This window comes from Monopterus albus, unplaced genomic scaffold (assembly GCF_001952655.1).
Source record: "Monopterus albus unplaced genomic scaffold, M_albus_1.0 scaffold94.1, whole genome shotgun sequence".
In the NCBI taxonomy this organism is placed as follows: Eukaryota; Metazoa; Chordata; class Actinopteri; order Synbranchiformes; family Synbranchidae; genus Monopterus; species Monopterus albus.
In genome coordinates, this window is record NW_018127974.1 from 1,183,048 (window position 1) to 1,202,673 (window position 19,626).

The 19,626-nt window shown below is 40.0% G+C and overlaps 1 protein-coding gene across 4 annotated transcripts; it reads right to left on the reverse strand.

Annotated features, from left to right (window-relative positions):
- Positions 1 to 7,367: 7,367 nt before the first annotated feature.
- Positions 7,368 to 19,150, reverse strand: nkx2.2a (NK2 homeobox 2a). 4 transcript variants are annotated; one of them, XM_020608759.1, is made up of 3 exons: positions 16,586 to 16,944; positions 15,588 to 15,920; positions 7,368 to 8,228 (listed from the first exon to the last, which is right to left on the reverse strand). In XM_020608759.1, the coding sequence occupies exons 1-3, from the start codon at positions 16,848 to 16,850 to the stop codon at positions 8,038 to 8,040; spliced, it is 789 nt and encodes a 262-aa protein (XP_020464415.1). In that variant the 5' UTR covers positions 16,851 to 16,944; the 3' UTR covers positions 7,368 to 8,037. The 4 variants fall into 4 exon arrangements, with proteins under 4 accessions (XP_020464415.1, XP_020464414.1, XP_020464417.1 ...); XM_020608758.1 differs by lacking the exon at positions 7,368 to 8,228 and adding an exon at positions 18,923 to 19,150 and having other exon boundaries at positions 8,242 to 15,920; positions 16,586 to 16,911; XM_020608761.1 differs by lacking the exon at positions 7,368 to 8,228 and having other exon boundaries at positions 8,242 to 15,896; positions 16,586 to 17,048.
- Between the last annotated feature and the right edge of the window lie 476 nt (positions 19,151 to 19,626).

The window sequence follows — 19,626 nt, forward strand, 5'->3', positions numbered from 1 at the left end:
GTGTTATGTGTGGCAGTCCATTAATTTGTTCCATTTACAGTTAAAGCTATAATCAGGCAGGTATAGTATAAGCCTAACTGGCAGTGTTGACTATAGGGAGCAAACAGATTTTTCCCCCACTGGAAACTAGTTTTAACCTTCTTCTGAGCATGTATTTGTGCTATAACTGACAACTGTATGTGAGTCACATGTCTGAGGTGAACCAACAACCTCTGGGTGAAAATGAAAACCTAGACAATGCATTCTCATAACTCCTGTGCCTTCTGATGTAAATCATTTTTGGACGTCTTGCATTAGTTCAGAGAGAGCTGATCATTTTGTTGCATATGGTTGAATGGTTTGTGGAATAAAAAGAAATGGCACAACCACCCTCACTAGTGAAAGGATACAAACGTGGAGGGCACATTATCAATTTGTGTCCTATAAACTATTAAAAACCCAAGATCACTACACATAGATTGTTATAAAATGTCATAAATTATGTTATATTAGCAAAATATATATAAAAAATTGTGGTATTATCTTTCAGCAAACAAGTGGTTTTATATTGTCATCCACAGTTTTATATCATGCTGTGCTGTACTGTGGCAGGCTGTGGTGTGTCATGGTCTATGTTTGGCGGCTTGCGGGCCCAAATAACACTGATTCTTTACAGTGTGACTTTGGATGCTTCACGTAGTGTGTTCTCCATGAATAATAAACATGAATATCAGTTTTAAAGAACGTTTGTAAGATTAGTTTTATAAATTATAATGCAATCATGTATAAAATAAAAAATAAAAACTGGTGAACTAGATACATACATACATAGATTCTGTAATTCTATATCCTGTCACCTTGCTTGAGATGGAGAAAAAAAAACAACAACACTAGACCAAATTCCATCTTTTCAGGTTTGAAACAGATTTAGCTTCCTGAAATGTGAGGTACTGTGAGTGCCACTGTCCTCTGCCTTGTTTTGAGAGGCAACGTTTTAGCATAGCTGCTCTCTTTTGTAACAACAATTTAAAAACACAGCATCAGATCAATGCAGATTACCGAATGCATGGCACAACAAAGCAGATAGTGTACTTGGACGGGGTGCTTGGTTCCAAGGGTACCTGGTTAGTCCACTTCTCTGCTGCAGTAATTGTGGCAGCAGTAAGGGCAGGTAAACAAAGCTGTTAGAGAGCACGGTTGTGACTCAACCACTGCTCACTCTGGCTTTGTCACAGAGTTACTCATATGGCAAAATGTCTCTGCCAGTCTTTCTCTGTGTCTAGTTTCCCTTGGCAGCCGGGTGGTGTGATAAAATGAAGTCCGTTTAATGACATGTCCTGAAACGGTTGTTTAAATTTATATCAAATTGGAGCTTTTTCAGGCATTTTTAGATGTTTTATGTTACAAATTTTAGTTTGTTTTACTGCAGAGAACATACTTGAATTCAAGTACAGGCAGGTTTGTTGAAATTATTAAGCATAAACTACAGTTTTTTTCTTGTCATCAAACTGCAGTCAGTGCTCTCCAGTGGCATAAGAACAGTTTGCAATGAGAAGCTTTTTAAAACTAAACTTGCATCACACAAAGCAGACTATCAGCAGACATTGTTTTCCTCATAAAGCAAGGTGCTATGCAAACCTATAGTCAGGACTTGGCTTTAATTGTGGCAGGCATATTAAATATAATAATGAAATAATTCACATACTTCAGGGATTTTTAGGTTGGTTACAAAGCAAATGTCCCTTTTCAGGAATTTAAATTGTGTATTTTTTTCCTTTTTACTTTTGTTCCATTATTTTACAGAGATGTTTTATTCTATAGAAACAATTTAGTGTGACACATTTCTAGCTGTAGAGGCTTCACATTATTATGACTGGTAAAAAATAAAATAAAATAAATAATAATAATCAAGCATGGTTTTACATCTGAAATACATGCAAATAGCTGCAGCCACTATCAAGTGTTTCCTGATGTCGATTTATGCTGGAATTCATTTATTCGGCTTGTTTTCATGTTAAGAGTCAAGAGATGCATCTTCTAATGAAAAGTTTCAAAGCACATTGAGTGCCGTATGTGGAGACGGAAACTTTTTAAATAGCTCCACAATTCAACAGTGGAAATGAGAAACAGAAGCTGCATATCAATGTGATATTTTTACCTGTTTGTCTCCACTTTGGGATGCTTTTATCCAGTAGGCCAACTGATAGCCTACCATTATTTAGATGAATCCACATAAACACATAGCAAAAAACTACTTCAAATTGTGAATGTAGTGATCCTGACAGATATGAATACATACCCCATGCTCCAATTTAAATGATAAAGCCAAAGCCCATTTTACTGCACAGCGAGAAGAAATTAAAAAAATGTATTTTCTATGCGTTTTCCTTTCAGAAAGTGAACACTGCATAAATCAGCTGAGAGTTCCAGTGAAACAAACTCCTCTGAAAGTAAAATATTATGTGCAAGGGGAAAAAACTGGCACGAGAAATCACATAATATGTCAAAGCAAATTGGTTTAAAATAACTTATTAAATGTGTACAAATACAGTGATACAGTTACACAATTTATTGTGGAATTGTAGTAATGTGTGCATGTAATTTTCATCAGAGTACTTATTTGTGTACTTAATTTATGACAATATTTGCCACATAATTTCTAATATTGCGTGAATTCATATTCAGCTCCATCAAAAAAAAAAAACAACCAAAAAAAAAAACACTTATTCATATGAACTATTTCAGTTGATAGCAATGTAGTTTAATCCCAGCCTTGTTTTGTATAGACAATAGTGTTTTCTTATTTTATATTAATATAATATTTTCCCCACTCTGGTCATTGTCATCAGCCGGTTTGTGTTCTCACTCATTATTTACAAAACACAATCAAATAACATCATTTATAAATGGATTATTTGTGTTTAAAATAATTTTAAAAATGTCTTAAATCCTTATTTATCCATATTGTTCACCAAGACTAGTTCAAGCACATAAACTGTTGAAGAGGCCATGTTGTTTTTAAGTGCCTGTCTCATGGGCATATTTGGTTTTCCTATTGAACGGAATCAAACCGGCAACATCTTAGTCAAACAATGACATGACGGGAAGTAAGTTAAAAGTTCACTTTAGCGCTGGTAGCTTTTGCCAAAGAGACTCAGTGAAAATGATATAGTCTTACCTCACTACTGATTTTGCATTGTACTGTATGTATCAGCTAATTTGATCAACTGTATTTGGCCAAAGCAGTAATTCTGTGTAAAATGTTCAATTCAAGCTATAAAGCTGATACATTATGTAGCATATTCTGATTTCAAAGTGCTATGTCCCCTCATTACAACATACATATGCAACACAGATACAGTTATTCATGTACTGTGCACAGCTATCTACTGCTATATTCTTTCAATATTAATTTAGTTGTTGTTTAAGGAGCTTCAGCATGAAAACTGGTCAAAGTATAAGCAGTATAATATCCAGTGGTAACAACCACGGCCACAACATACACTGCATAGGAATATGAAGTATGCTGCCTTGGTTTGCTTGAACTGTCTTTCTAAGAACACAGGCATCAGAGTGAAACGTGTGACCCGGAGCAGTCTGTCCCGATGCATACGAGGCTGCTTTAACCGAAACAAAAAGTGGTATTTGTGGCAGGTTACATTTAAATTGTTAGCACACAGTAGTGAGCAACAGTAAGTTCAAGTATCAACCAACAGGACATTTATTAAACAGAGCTACTGAATCATCATGAGATGACGTTATAAATTCCCATCTGTGATATAAATCAGGTTGTAGGTATTGCTATGGATAAAGCAACTTCTCAGATTTGCCATATGTATATTTATTCATCATCCCAGAGAAAGAGAGACATATAACCTACACAACAAGCAGAGTTTATCAGGTTATACCAGTGCATGAATAAGAGAAGGACATTTTAAAATGATACATTTCTATGAAATGACAATATGACACTTTAAATTACTATTATTATTTTTTGATACGTCCCTAAATTTGCCTCATAGCACTCACTGAAGAGGGATTTACAGTAGCTCATGGTCTGTAAATGACAAGAGAAGGACGTGTTATCACAGAAGGATATAGTGTAATGTGGAACGTTAAATTAAAATGACATTACAATTTGCATGTAGTTTAATTTGATTCTGTTTTAAATGTCTATGTTTAGTGCTGAAGTTACGGTTAAATAACTTGTTATTCATTTTAATTCACATTTTATCTTCACTTCTTAATTCAATTTGGTGTTCAAGGCCATTATGTCATTTTTATGTGTGAATACAAGACTGTAACACACGGTGACACTTAAGAATTATTATAGAGCTTGTACTCTTATGTTATAAGCAAATAAATTCTATTGAATTTCAATCTAAACTAAATTATTTGTAACTACTTTAATTCTCAAGCACTAAAGATTGAACCACAAATATAACATGAACCACACATCTTTATTTTTACCATGTGATGCGTGATTTAATTTCTGCATTTGAAGGTGTTTTATTATTTATCATATGACCGAAGCATTTCCCCACATCACATCATCACATCATCACATAATCACACGCATTTACACACATGTGTATAATTGTCCTATTACTGTCAAGGGAGAAAATTCAGTATTTCTAATATTTTCTCTTGTTATTGTGTCACACTGAGAAATGCAAAAGATGCCCCACAGATTGATGTGTTGTATTTAGTGTGCGACTTTCTGCTGCTGCACAGTCAGCCTGAGGCTAATGGCTCTCTTGTTTGTTGGTTTTGTCTCGTCTTGTTTCAGCGGTTCTTCTCCTCTGGATGGGTGTCAACGTCCCTGAGGATGCATGATGTCATCTCGTCTACCTGATCATTACACTACCTGCTCTCTTCTACAATACTGCCCTCTCGTTGCTCAGCCACTTGAAATGCTTGGCTGGCCTATTCTCTGAAAGCATCATGAAACTGTGTGCTAAAACACTGCAGAGTGTTCCCCCTCTCTCCTCCCTCCAGCCATGTGTGCAGGAGCCAGAAAAAGATTCCTCCACTTGGATGACTGCTGCTCAGCCAACAGGAAAACACACAGAACATCCTTGAGTCATCTGCCATTGCTCAGCTCTCACTGCTTTAATTTGATTTACTGACGTTCATAGTGTGGGATATTTTATGCACTGTGGCAACGTCCAGGTACATTTCAGGGCTACAAGTAAAAAACTGCTGAGCTTGTATATGTCATGATTTATTAAAGTCAGGTTCATTATAGAGATCAAACAGCTGGTCACTGGACATGACATAGAAGCGATTCTGTAAAGAGGGTTTTTTGCTTTTGTCATTTCTTTTTACAAAGGCTCTTAGCTTGTTAATATATATATGCACTTTACACTTGCACAGCAATAATTTCTGCCTGCATCATGTTTAATATGTAACTTAAACAGAGTTTAAATGTCATATTTCTATGCATCACAAGAACGTAATGCTATGGAAGGTATAAACCTCATTGTAAACACATTCTTAATGCATTAATATAATAATACAAATTTAGTTGGGAAGGTATTTAATGCTGGCTGAATTCTGTTTAGCTGCTTCAGTTTCAGGGTCCTGGTATTGTGCACGACGTCTTCATCTCATAGTGTTTCTAACATGACAGACACTAGAGGAGCAACCAACAAATGTAAAAAAAAAAAAAAAAAGAAACTCCAGTCCATGTAAAAACAGTAGCTAGGTGGCCACACTTGAAGCCTCAAATTAACGCCAACTAAACGTAATGCATTTTTGCACAAATGTGGACTGTGGATTTTGTCCCCCATCACTCATTGTAGTTTGAAAGTGCATCAGGAAAGGATCTTTTAGTGGCCAGTATTAACAAGAGGAGCGATTGCAGCAAGCAAAAAGGACTTCAACTGTGCTAAGGGCAAATGTTTCAGTCTATCCTTTAAACAATAGTCTCCTGTTTTACACACTTTTTCCATTGTATAATGGAGCCAACGCTGTCACCTGAATATTAATCTGTCCTTTACATTTCCATTTCCATGAATCTTCTTATTTTGGCAATCAAAAAGATCTTACACTATAATCTTACATTAACATTCTAAACATGCTAAATGAATCATTAATAAACAACAGGATTCATCATGCAGCAAAAATATTTGTAGCACTCAAACAGAGCTAACACTCGTGCCTCTGGGCTTTCCAGTCCGTCACCACAGTCCTCTGCTGCTCTACACTGAACAGTGTAGGCCTGCTCAAGGGCACCTCAGTAGAAAATGTGGAGTGAAGTGACTCTTTCTCCAGTGTCCCCAGCTCATCCTGGGATTTGCACCACTCACTCGCTGAATCTTAGATGTATGGAGACAGCTTCACGTGCTGAATTTTAAAAGCCTAAAATCCATCCAGTCCACCTGCTACACTTATCACCAGTCTTCAGCTCCTAAAGTAACCAGCATACGATTCTCTGTGACTCCAACATGGTGCACGTAGAACGTCTTCTGTGGATATTTGAACAGTCCTGATGTCAGATGTTTACTGAGCAAGATTTTTTTTTATACACACAAGATGTTAAAATAAACCTGCATACAAGGCACAGAACTAACATCTACTACTTCATTACCTGGTGGGTTGTAAACACTGCTCTTGAGAAATAGTAGGAATACCACATCATAAAAATAATCACATAAATATATTATGCATACACTGTGCACAAACTTTAGACCTACGATAGAGTTTTGACCAACATAAACAATGTGCTGATTGCTGCATCTACAGTTTTACAGCACAGTAATGAGTTATGTGGTTAATACCTGTAATCTTTTCCAGCTAGATCATCTTGTAACCCTTTAGAAATACAGTTATAAAATGAATCGAATGGTGACATTTACTGCATTGAACAGGTCTACTCAATTTTATTTAGGGAGCACACTGTAAAACAACAAACTTAAACCAAAGTGCATGTACAGATAAGTTAAAAATCCATTTATATATTCAAAAATGACAATAAATACAATGTAAAAACTACAAAAACACAGGATGTGAAATAGAATATAAACAATTATGTATTCAAATTTACATTTGGTTTTAAGAAAGGATATAAAACTGCCGGGGGAAGACCGGAGGTTTCAAACTGAATCATTTCACAATCTGTGCAACAACAGGAAAGCAAATGTATCAGTTCACATTTATATCAAATGTGGAGACAGGCTATGGATTAGTGACGTGTCCTCTCTTCTTGCTCCATTTTTCACTAACTGTGGTTAGAACAGAGATGACTCACATATAACTGAATTATAATAGACAAGTCCTGACAGAAAAAAAAAAATTCTATTACTTTATATTATAGTCCTGCCAGATACTAATTCATATGTACAGTACATAACTGGGATGGCTGAAAAGTAGTTTCTAACAGTGTGCAGCTAGTGGTTTTCTGTGCCAGCTCAGGTGGACATTAAAAATGGTAGTCACCAGTAACTGTCTTAGCTCCAACTCCCTTCCATGTTGTTCAGCTGGTCAGGCAACAAAATGAAGTAACATTAAAACATCAGTGTTTAACTGAGCTTTTCACTGGCTTGATTTCATCCCTTAGGATATCATGCTAAACAACCCCAAATGACATTGGGCTGATGGGGAGTTGTGTTCCCTTCGTCTAGGTGATAATATGGTCAGCAAGTGATATCTGTGACTACAGAAGATAAATACATTGAAGGCTACTGCTTCCATTTCACAGAAAGCATAAAGACTTACTGTGAGTAAAGTCAGACAGCACGTTGCTCATATTGAAACACCATATCTATTCAACAAAGGGAGCCCACGAAAAGAAATATCATAGAGAAGCTTTTTTATTTAGTTCACATCCAGTGCAGGTAGCTCTGAAACACATTATAACTCCACCACAGGGTACAAATGCACAAACACAAAAATAGGCATTACTTGCTACACATATTTTACATCCTCTTTAAACAGGAAGTTAATTAGGCAACTTGAATTGGTAAAACATGTTGCTGCCACATTGTTGCTCTTTGATCGTCACGCGTGCTGATTGAGGCGTGTCTGAAACAGATGACGAGTGGTTGTTATCAGGGCTCAAAGCCCCAGGATCCATTTGCAGTGCTGGCATCTCAAGCACCTCATGTTCATCCTCTGAAGAAGGTGAGACAATCCATTAAGTGAAAGGCATAAACACTCAACTCTGGGAACCTGATTGTTGGCGCTGTACCCCATCCAGCCCATCTGACTGCAGCGGACTGTGGGTTTTACACAAGACAATTCAAGTCCTAAGATGGAACATTGAGAAAGAGAAGACAAAGGGAAATAAGACCATATGGCAATTTGCATATCATAACAGAGAAACACAACTTTCAATAGAAGAACTCTGAGACTTTGAGCCGAACAGGCTCTAAATAATAATGGTCATGCACTGTAGGTTAATGTTTCCTGCAAGAGGTAGAAAATGTTTTAACTTTAGACATTTACATTATCTAGTTCTAGTTGCGAGAATCAAGTTTGTCATATGTATATTGGCCGGTTTTGTTGAGAAGCACAAGTTCACTGGATAATACAAAGAGAAGATTAATTTGATATGATATATATTAACATGGAATGAAATTAATAGCTCTGATCTCGTACATATAAATTAGGATTAAAACACAGGTTTAAAATCTAAAATTCCACAAATTTCATATTGAACAATGCATTTAAATCATCATGTCTTCTAAGCAGTAGACAATGAACATGCGTTGCTGTTGTCCATCACTGGTTTGATTAATGGGATCAGTGCAAACACACTCGGCCTGCTGACTGTCAGCGTGTGTGAGAAATCCAAACACACTCTAGACGCCGCAGCCTAACTACATTAATCTCCTATTTTGCCACATTTACACTTTATTTCAAAAGGGATTAAACATCCCTATTCCATTTCACTTGATATGAAAGCATGAAAATCACTGAGCTCTTTTGACAAAACATTGATTTCAACACTGGCGGTCTGTTAGGCATCACTGTCCTTTATTGCAGTAATTAAACTATAGAATAATACAGTGTGACTAACTTTTCCAAGTGTGGAAAAGAAAAGACTTTTGCTTCATCTCCCAGGTCATGGTTTAAAACTAATAACTGATCAGTATTTCTTTCCGGTTTATACTTGACTTTCCACACGTGAAAGCAGGAGGATGCCGAGTTAATGATGTTTGCCTGAGCAACGACCTTTTGTTTATTCTTTTGCCACTGACTTGCAGAGAAAGACATGGGGCGACTGCTGTTAGAACATAATGTAATGATGTGCAAAACTGTTGTTTTGCTTTGAGTTATGAAATCCACTGTTAGTGTTTCTTATGCCTGTTATGTTCCATAATGAACCTATGAAGGAAGCTGCTGAATAAACAGTTTACAGTTTACTTTACTATGTCTGTTCGTCATATTATAAAGCCGTTCCTTAGAAATATTGACCAAAATTAAAAAAGCCAGATTTTTGTAGTTCTTTATTTGATTCATGATACAGATTGCATTTTACATGGAATCGTGGAGTATTAATAGACACATGGAGTGAGTGGAGGGTAATGAAGCCTGCCCTGTCTGAGCTCTCTACCTGCTCAGCCTGACAGTCTCCGTGTGTTTCTGCAGACTCTTCTGTTTTCCTAATCTCAACATTTAGCAAAGTCAAGAACCTTGACGCTCATTCCTTTTTCACAAAAATGACTCCAATCTGGCTGCCGGTCTGCTACAGCTACAATTTAAGAACTGCACTGTCAGCGTCTTCCCCAGCAAAACCCTACTGCGTGTTTTGACTTGTCTGAGGAAGCCAGGATGAAAAAGACATCCATTTATTTCAGTTAGACCTAGTTCACTGTGAAATGTTGCTCTTTCTGTGTACTGTAAATATTCTTAAAAATCTCTGGGGCTTTTTGTTCAGTCCTACCTCAGCTTGACCTCACATTCACACTGACATGGAACAAGAGAGAGGGAGAGAGAAAATGACCTTACATGGAGAAAATGACACTTAGGCAAGTGCATTTCCAAGTGCAGTAGCCAGGAGAACGAGCTACTGGAGAGTCATAATGCTTCAGAGGAAGCAGCTGGAGGGAGACTTGTAAAAAACAATATTGCCAGGATGTTTTTGTTTTTACCAGAAACATGCAAATGATACAAACCATACAGATGTAATATATGAGGTGCAGGATATAAAACTGTATGGTCACACTTTTACCAGACTATTATATACCAGTAAATGTTCCCAGTCAATTCAACTGCCAAATGAACATCATGAACTTGTTGCATATGGTGGCACACAAGGACGGAAACTGTGTTGTTAATTAAGTAAAACTAGTTTTATGAATTTATTTTCACACTTGTCATAGAATAAATAGACGCTGCAAGACTTGCTTGTTTCAAATTGGGTACAGTTCTAAGGAAAGGTAAACGACATGACAGAGGCTGGAGATGCTCAAAGATGCTGCAGGGCTTTTTACCCCTTTAACTTCAGCACTACAGAAAACTGACATCAACCTCAGCTTTTCTGTTTCTTCCTTGTTTAACCCACTGATGCTGGTGTGTGTGTGTGTGTGTGTGTGTTACGCAGCTCACCGGGTTCTCATCCAGATGGGAGGCTGAACTGAACAACATTCTGCCGATGCTCTGTGCCACTGAGTAAACTGGTGGATTTGCTCTAGTACACACAGCACCCCTCTGCCACCTGCACAAATGCAGACCTGATTTAAAGTATTAGTACGTGGGTATGCGTTTGCTGCTAGGTCACTGGGATGCGCTGGTTTGTTGCTGATGTTTGGTCTTTGTATTTTTTCCCCCTCACACCAGCCTTAGTCAAGTGGCCAGAATTCTTGTAGATTAACATTCCTTTACTTCTTTTCTCTCCTCTCTTCCATCATGTTCAGCATCCCTGCACTCCCTGCCGGCGCATCTTTCCAACCCAACGAGGCCCCCTACAGGTGCAAACTCACTGATGCTGAACTGAACAGGTGGGTAGATATAGTAGACTTTTATTTTGACGTCATTTGACCCATTTAGAAATGATTTGCATATTTCTTCTCATCTTTGGGAGATGATGGTGCTCAGGGACTTTGCAGTCTGTAAAGCAAGTCTACATAACTGCAGGGCGTGATTGAAGCAAATGAGTAGATTGTGTCTGTAACTAACACGGTCCTTAGGTCCCAGTATTTGTGGTGTCTTTAAAGAAGGCATCAGGCTCCACGGGCCTGCTCCGAGAAAATAACTGGTTTCATTTTTATTAGTTATGACACGTGTTTGATCTGATTTAGTGCAGAAATGACAGGTTTAAGGATTCCAGGACATTTGGCTCTCAGTCTTCTTTGCTGTGAAGGACACCGATGAAGACTTCCCTTAGAAAATCTCACTTCAGCATTACTGTTCCGTGTCACTGAAATGAATGAACCTGCACCGTGTGTGTTCCCCTATCCTATTGCGCCACACCGTGGAAATACCATCTCTCTTTCTCTCTCCCTCTCTCAGTTTGAAATGGAAACGGTGCTAATTGCCTTTGCCTGTGTGCTGTTTACGTTGAGTCTAGTTTGTTTTCAAGAGTGATATGATGATTATGCTCTCAAGATCCATAACAATGTCACAAACCGCAATCATGCACTTAAAAAGACTGTCAAGTTTGCTGGGATGTCTGCTCATTAAAGAGGAGAAAAGGCGCTCATTCCAGCAGTCCCAGTAAGATGTTGATGCTGTAATGTGTAGGGGCTGAACTAGACGGAGTTGGACTGGTAGACACTTGCAGGTAAAAGCTGCCTGACACCAGCTAAAGACCTCTGCTTCCATCTTGTGGCTCCTCGGCGCAACTGTTTCTCCTCTGACTCTCCCTCCCCTCCATGACTCCTTCTCTCTTTAATATCGGCACTGTGGCGAATCTAATCTGGATCTCCTTTAAGGCAATAAAACCCAGATAGCTTCCTTTAAATGAAAAGCGCCGCTTATTATAGCTTTGAAATCCTCGTTTATTTGGCGCTGTGCATGATAGAGAAATGATTCATGTCGAGGTTCAAATGGGCAGGATGACGAAGATCCTTGGTGTCCCAAGTGCATATTTCCTCAAGTATTGTATTCCAAGCTATATAATAGCGTTATCCACGCAGGTTGAACTATGCTGCACGCCAAGATGCTTGTTTTAATGTCGCACAGCTTTATCCGTTCGAGCAGGCAAAAGCAATTTCCGATAAATCTAACCCCGTCGCTGAGCTGGTAGAGGGCTGTTGTAATTTTCTGGTGTGTTGATGACAGTACAGGAGTGCAAAGCCAAGACTGCTAACCGTAAAACTTTACCATCAAGGCTTTTACACAGCTACCATTTTTATTTTGCTTCAGTGTGAGAGTAAACACAACAAAGCATGGCAAAGAAATGATTTGGGTTATGTTTTAATCTACAGTCAGTCTGCAGGCGAACAGGGTCAGCATGCTATGGATCCATGTTTAAGGGGGTCTTAAAATATAGAAAGTATGACACGAAAATATTTCTATATCAATATAATGAAATATGATATTTACAAATGCAAGGCGCACACATGCGCTAATCCCCGGTCTTTCCAAAGGCAGCTAATCCTGGCGCATACAGGTCCATTAAAGACCCGCCAAATATCCCCAGCTTTTGTTCCCATGGAAGAAACATCTGCATCCTACTCAGCATCACTCACGGATTACTAGAATCACAAGAAAATGACAATGCAAATAGCGGGTTCAACATAGATGAATCAGTGGAACTATATGCACGTTTCTGTAACTGCTGTCGGTATGAAACGCGCCTCAACTTACAAAACTACGGTGGAGTAAAAACCAGTCTAGGTTTTTGTGAGACCCTGTCTGTAACTGGTGCAGGATGTGGACATTTTTCCACCTGATACGGAAGTCCCCCAAAGCGAACTCTCAGCTCAGCTGGGGCGAATCGTGTCAAACAGTTTTCCGTGTCTCTTTTAGAAACAGGCCTACGCATTCCAGCAGAACTCAAAGCAAACAAGGAAGAACACTGTCTGGTATTAAAAATAGTTTTTACGCTATGACGGGCCACTTTCTGGGACAGACAATAATCAGCCTTTCACTGGAGAATGGAGGGATAGAGGGAGAAGTGAAATGAGAGGGCTGTTGTTGGCATAGCTCTATCAAGGAAGAAGGACTCCCTGTTTTCTATGAATGGGGCTTCTTTTTTGACCAGAACAGATATAGCACGAATTTTTAATTCGTTTTTCTTTGAGAGACAACAACGCTTTATTTGAAAGCTTGATACAATTTAGGGGTTGTAAGAGATCCCTTTCTCCTTGTCCGAGCCCAGCTGCCCATATGGGATACAACGTGCGCAGCAAAGATCACAATGGCATCAAGTGACAGGGAGGACAAAAAGCCCAAAGATACATCTCCCTGACTCTGAACAGCACCGAGACGATCTGTCAGTCTCTCTATCTGCACTGTCTGCATCCTCACTCCTGCTGCTCGTTAACATGCACGCCTCTAACATCCTGCAAACCAGGCCCAGGCTTTTGTCTGTGCGTTATGTTGGGTACTGTAATTATGCAATGATAGAGTGACCAAGCTGAGAGGAGAAACCTGAGGGCAAAGAGCCTGGCCACACAAACGCCGACATCAGTGAGTTTTTCAATAATTATTGTCCTAAGAATGGTTGAGTTTAAGTGCGATTTGAAAGAAAGCAGACATCCACTCACTTCTCACGGCCATTTGTCAGGTTACTTTGTCTAATTGTCACAGCGAGTACACTGCGTCTCGCTTCATAGTTCTCCTCACATCGGTTTCCCATTTCTTTACGGATTAAAAATCATTTAAAAAAACCAATCACACCTATAAGTAAGTTGTTGATTTATCTGACCTACAAGCTCAACCAGTGGTGAAACACAAAACCTCCATGCCAGGGACAAATTGAGTCTGTGTCGCCCACAAAAGCAGTAGCCCCTTGAGACTAAATTCTGTAAATAATTAGCAAATCTGGCCAATTTAGCTGTTTGTTCAGTGATGATAGGGGCGACTCTAACATCTGTTGTGAGATGTTTGCCCCGGGACAAACAAAATGCATAGATTTTTCTACTAGGTTATCATATTTACCCAAGATATTGACTGGAGGCTGATAATCCGCAGTGCGCTCTCGGCGGATCACTTGGGAGCCATTTGTGCTTGTTTTGGTTCCACCTTAGAGAGCATGTTGTCTAATCGTGTATTTTTAATACGGGGTATCATTGCTAATGTTATATGGTGACATAAAATAACTTTATTAGGTGGTTAAAGCCCCTGTAAGCTGACCGCTGGTCGTGGTTAAACAAAGGAGGCTGCTGAGTCACTCATTATTCCTGCTCTATTTGCAGTTTAGCGCTTAACAAGATAAAACATTTATTGCATTAGACGATATTTTGCACCCGCAGTCTTCCACTCTCCAACCAAGGCCGGGAGTGGTGTGGGGACGCTGACAAAAAGGAGAGCTTTGCATTCAAAAGCTTCTTATGTGGAGAAGCCCTCTTATATTAAGTAAGTGGATTTTAGTCCCATTTGACGAGTGACTTTAGGCTCTTTATTAGCGAGGTGTTGGGATTCAGAAAAATATTCTCCGGATTAAATTTGCCTAAAAAGAACAGAGAGGAGTGCGCTGGAGATTTGTTGCCACTCGAGCCCCATTCTGTGCCATTAGACAATGTTTGGCTCCTCGTCTTTTGTTGGGATATTTAGCGATGAATCAAATCCTTATTTCAGAAACACGGAGTTGTGTTTATATCACTTGTTTGGATATTGCGCCATCGCCGCGCGGCTACTCTGGTTTTTGCACATATATGATCTGACAGTGCGTCCATAATGTTTAGCCAAAAGATGACTCCCTGTTGTTTTTAAATTCGGAAATACACAAAGGCTGAACTTCATCTTTCCGCTCCCGAAGCTTCTCTAGGTTGCAGACATTTGCCATAGAATATTTACAGGAAATAAAAACAAAAGGGAAAATAGCTGAAAAGTTGCCAGTGTTTATTCATGGCCATAAATATTTTTCGGTCCATAAAAGAAGCAAGAAATTAAAATTTCTATAATTATAAAGTGGTTCGTACGTGCTGATAATAACACGAAGGGACAAAAGAAAAAAAAAAGAAGAAGAAAACATCTCTACAACCAACACACAACATACTTTACAAAAATGTCACAAGAAGAGCATTTACATTCTTAATAAAATCTATAAGGGAGAGGTTTGGACCCAGTTCTCTTAACGAAAACATGTAAACACGGCGCACACATGAGCCCCGAATAAAAATGGTAGTATATGTATGAGTCAAGCTGCAAAAATGAAAAGTCTTTTGTTTTGTGTTTTATTTTTTTCTCTTTGCTTTGTGGTGAAACTCGCTATCGTGCCTCCATGCCAAGTCTCTATAATTTCTCTCACCAAGTCCACTGTTGCGTTTGCACCAAGTGATGTGCTGTGGGGAACTGTGGCGTGGCCGCGGCGCTGTACTGCGCGTTATACTGCATGTTTTGGAGTGACTGGGCACTATAAGCCGAGAAGGGGATCCCGGCCTGAAAAGTGGCCGCCAAGTCCTGAGCTTTAAGAGTGTGACAAGGCTTTCCATCCCTGACTAAGACGGGTACGGCCACCCGCCTGGGAGAAGGGAGATGGGTCACTTCCATACCTTTCTCGGCCCGGGCTCTCTTCATCTTATACCGGTGGTTCTGGAACCATATCTTCACCTGGGTCGGGGTGAGGCGGATCAGGCTGGCCAGGTGCTCCCTCTCCGGGGCGGAGAGGTACCTCTGCTGTCTGAAGCGGCGCTCCAGCTCGTAGGTTTGCGCCTTGGAAAACAACACCCTCCTTTTCCGTTTCTTGCCGGAATCGCTGCCGCCGCTGCTGGAAGTTTCCTTGTCGTTGTCCGGCGATTCGTCGTCCGCGGATGGCTCCGGGGACTTGGCCGAGTCCTGAGAGCTGGCGGATAGACCGTGCACTGCGGCAAGAAACGGGAGAAACACTGTCAAAATGTTATGTTGTAAAGTCCTCAGAGACATCGATCACAACCACAGGTCATGCAGTCATCAATAAAAAGTTTGGATGCACTGGAAATTAATTGTGAAGCTGAGCAATAAGAATAATAAGGTTAATGAATGAGCAGCTGTCAAAAGAGGAATACACAGAGATCTACACACCAATTTTAGAACATAACGTGACTACATAACTGCTTTTTAAACTCTTCGTTGTCATTTGGAAGTGGAAAGCACACACACACACACACACACACACACACACAAATTCTTAGTCGAAGCGTCCACAAGCAGGGATGGTCAGTGAAGCATTAAAAGGAGCTTTGTGTGCATGTAAATCCCCCAGAATTCACTCTTATATTTCACACCGTGCTTATATTGTGAAAAACTCGCAGCCCCCTTGTTTTTCCACGGTGCTTTATCGATCCTGTTCTTACAATGCAAAGTGCGGCGAGGCTACACACTGCATGCATTTGTTGAGCTGTACACGCCTGGAGACGAGCACACCAGTGCACAGTGTATAGATGAATGCTGCACGCCATCCAAGGGCATCATTATGTTAGAAAAACAGGCTGCATAGCAGCAGTTATCGCTTAATATATTTGACAGAATTCCTTCTAAACAAGTTGACCAAAGGTTAATAGAGGCTACTTACATGAATACTGGATACTGTCCGTAGTAGCAAGCCATCGTGTGTACGGATTGTCACTACTGTCATAAAAAGGGTTCTTTAAAGGCAGATTTTGAACGTTTTCAAGAGGACTTTGCACCAAAACTCCAGTCGTTTTCGTCGTGGACGTGGTCTCCGATCCCTCCGTGTCTTCCTCCGCTCCGGTGATAGATCCCTCTTCATCATTTGTGTCAGGAAGGTCCAAAATGTCCTTAACAGAAAAGCCCGTCTTTGTGTTGGTCAACGACATATTCTGGTGGGGGGGGAATATGCAGGGAAAAGTTGCTGCACCAGCTTTTCGGGCAATCCGTCTGTTTTGAAACAAAGAAGCAAAAAAAAAAAAAAAAAAAAGCAGAGGCGATGTTTCAGGAAAAATAGGATGAGTAAGAGTCGCTCTACGCTGAAGTACAGTCAAAGCAGCCACCGTGGATAACCATTGCCTAAGCAAGGAGCAGCGGATTCACTCTTTGTAAGTCCAGGAAGGATGCCAAAGTGGCTGAAGTGCTATATGTGGCTCATGGATACTGTGCTACTGCTGGGTGCTAGAGGGAAATAAGCCATTACCTTGTCCGATCAGTCCATATAAGGTTGGTCTCAACACATGAACCTGCAGTGAAAAAGCATTAAAAACGCGAAAGGTTGGCCACGTGTGGGCGGGTCTTAGGAGTCAAGTGGATGAAGACAGTGTTTGCAGATGTGAAATTGTGGGTTTTGGGGAGATCCGAGCCTCTACCATTGGTGCTTCAGAGCATGATGAGTGGTATAACGTGTCAATTAATTACAAAGACGGGGAGGGCCCTTTTTTACACTCTATTTACATACAAAGAATCTCCAAGTAGCTTTATACTCACAATACTTAAAAAGCCCGTCGTAGCCCTTCCTTTCCATATTTCTAACCATACATATACACTATATAGATGTTGAAGTTTTGTGTATACGTTATTGTATAAGTTATTCTTTAAAAAAACAACACGGCGGGAATTAGGAGAAAGAGCGGCTATTGTTCAAATACTCGGGGATAATTTATGTAAACCTTTTGTGTCAATATTTTTGCCAGGGCTTAAGGAAAAGAGGCTTTGTTGAAACTGAAGCAGGACTGTTTGTCTGGAAACGCAAAGCAAGTATTTAAGACAGTGGGCCTATCCAAATGAGTCACTGATAATGAGGACTATATAATCACCAACAACCAAAAACCCATAATGAATAATAATAATAATAGTAATAATAATAATTATTATTATTATGGTGGCCTATTTCTTATTACAGATATATACAGGTTTATATTTAAAGCAATAGGCCTCAATAAGCAGGCATGGTGCATATTCCTGAATTACAAGTTTTTCTTTTTAATCAATAAATCTCTCCACTTTCGTCATGGCAGCGCATCCTAATATTTGTTTTCTGCTTGTGTGGAGCCCCCAGCTTTTTTTTTCCCTGTGGAAATCCGAGTATCATTGTTGCTTACTTTATTTTCCTCCCTTTCAAGACTTTCCCTTTCGTTCTCCTCCCTCTGCCTCCTATCCAGTATGTGATGTGGGTGACAATGTTTCACGTTTTTTAGCCAGTCCTCTGCGCATCCTGGGTGGTCGGACCCGGGCAAACACAAATACAAACCGATTGCTAAGCTGCAGACAATGGGGGAAATGTAGACAAATGTCCGGCTCCTGTTGGAAGCTTTTGTCAGGTCGCAGTTTTTGCATTTATTTCAGGGGCGAAATAATGGATGATTGACGCCCTGTGCACAATGCTTTCTAACTGTTTGGAATAAATCTGAGGTTGTTCCTAGTTGTCATGGCATTCAACTGCTTTCAATGGACTATCTCTTCATTCAATTCCTGGATCCTTCCACAATATTAAGGAAGGTCCTTCATCTTAGCACACACACACGTACACACACACACACACACACACACAGCAGTCCCTCTCCTCTTCGAAGGAAAGCCAGGAATGACTCTTTTTAATTCTTTAGGTTAGCCTACATAGATTTTTTAAATTCAAAATCAAATAAGGTTATTTCAGTACATTATTATTATTATTAAGATATAATGAATTTTTCACTATTAGTATTGGAACTTTGCTATTTAGACATTTTTTATTCAACAGAATCATCTATACAGGCATCATAGAACTTTTAAACTAATACACCTTCTACTTTGTTTGGTCCAAATAGAAGAGCAGCTCACACACGGGCCTGTGGTAAATATTTCACCAGAATTAATCACAAGCCTCAGCATCTAACAAAGGCTCCATTGAGCTGAACGGGTTATATGGACAAACTGGAGCTGCGCCCGAGCCTCTATAAGGGAGAGAGAGGTTACTGACCTGATCCACCAAGTAATGCTGCCCAGCTAAATCCGACATGTGACGGGACATCCAGCCCCCAGCAGACACCCAGAGAGCTTTACACACCGCGGAGGAATGGTCCAGGCTGTAGCCTCTATGCGCATCTCATCAGGACACTCACTTGGCCTAAGCAGGACATTATTTCACTGAGACTTATTTAGCGTCTCAAAAGTGTGTGGAGCTAAATCAGAGTATGTTAGAGCACGCATGCTTATCACCCGTGCCAATTTGCTTTGCTTTAGCTGTGTGAGGTACAGTGACAAGGGGGGAGTCACAGTAGGTTTGGTGACGGTGCATGGGAGCGCACTGGGCTGCAGACTGTGGCCAGTTGCTGGGGATGTACTATTTGATCAATTGAGCTGAGGGTTTCGGCAAGAAGAGGTAAATGTGCACAGGCTAAGTGGACGTACTCCACTTGGAGAGCCTATCGCTCTGTGTTTACCTGTTTACTTTCACAGGTAGTTCAAATAGGCCGCTTGCCTTTTCACTCTGACAGTAGCCAATGTGAGTGTTTTACAGAGCGGGACGAGTTTACGGGGCCAACGCCGGGAAATGTTTATAGACCAGTAAAACTGCACAGGATGGGTTCAGGATGCATTTGTATGCAATTACGCAAAACTACTTTAGTGCAAAAATGCATGGAGGATCTCAAGATTTTGTGATTTTTTTTTCCCACGGGATGA

What these genes read in the sequence shown, in the direction of transcription:
- nkx2.2a (XM_020608758.1), bottom strand. Translation starts at nt 16,850, where the DNA reads ATGTCGTTGACCAACACAAAGACGGGCTTTTCTGTTAAGGACATTTTG. An exon ending in GGACAGTATCCAGTATTCAT is followed by an intron (nt 15,921 to 16,585) that starts GTAAGTAGCCTC and finishes ACATTTTGACAG; the next exon opens with TGTTTCTCCCGTTTCTTGCC.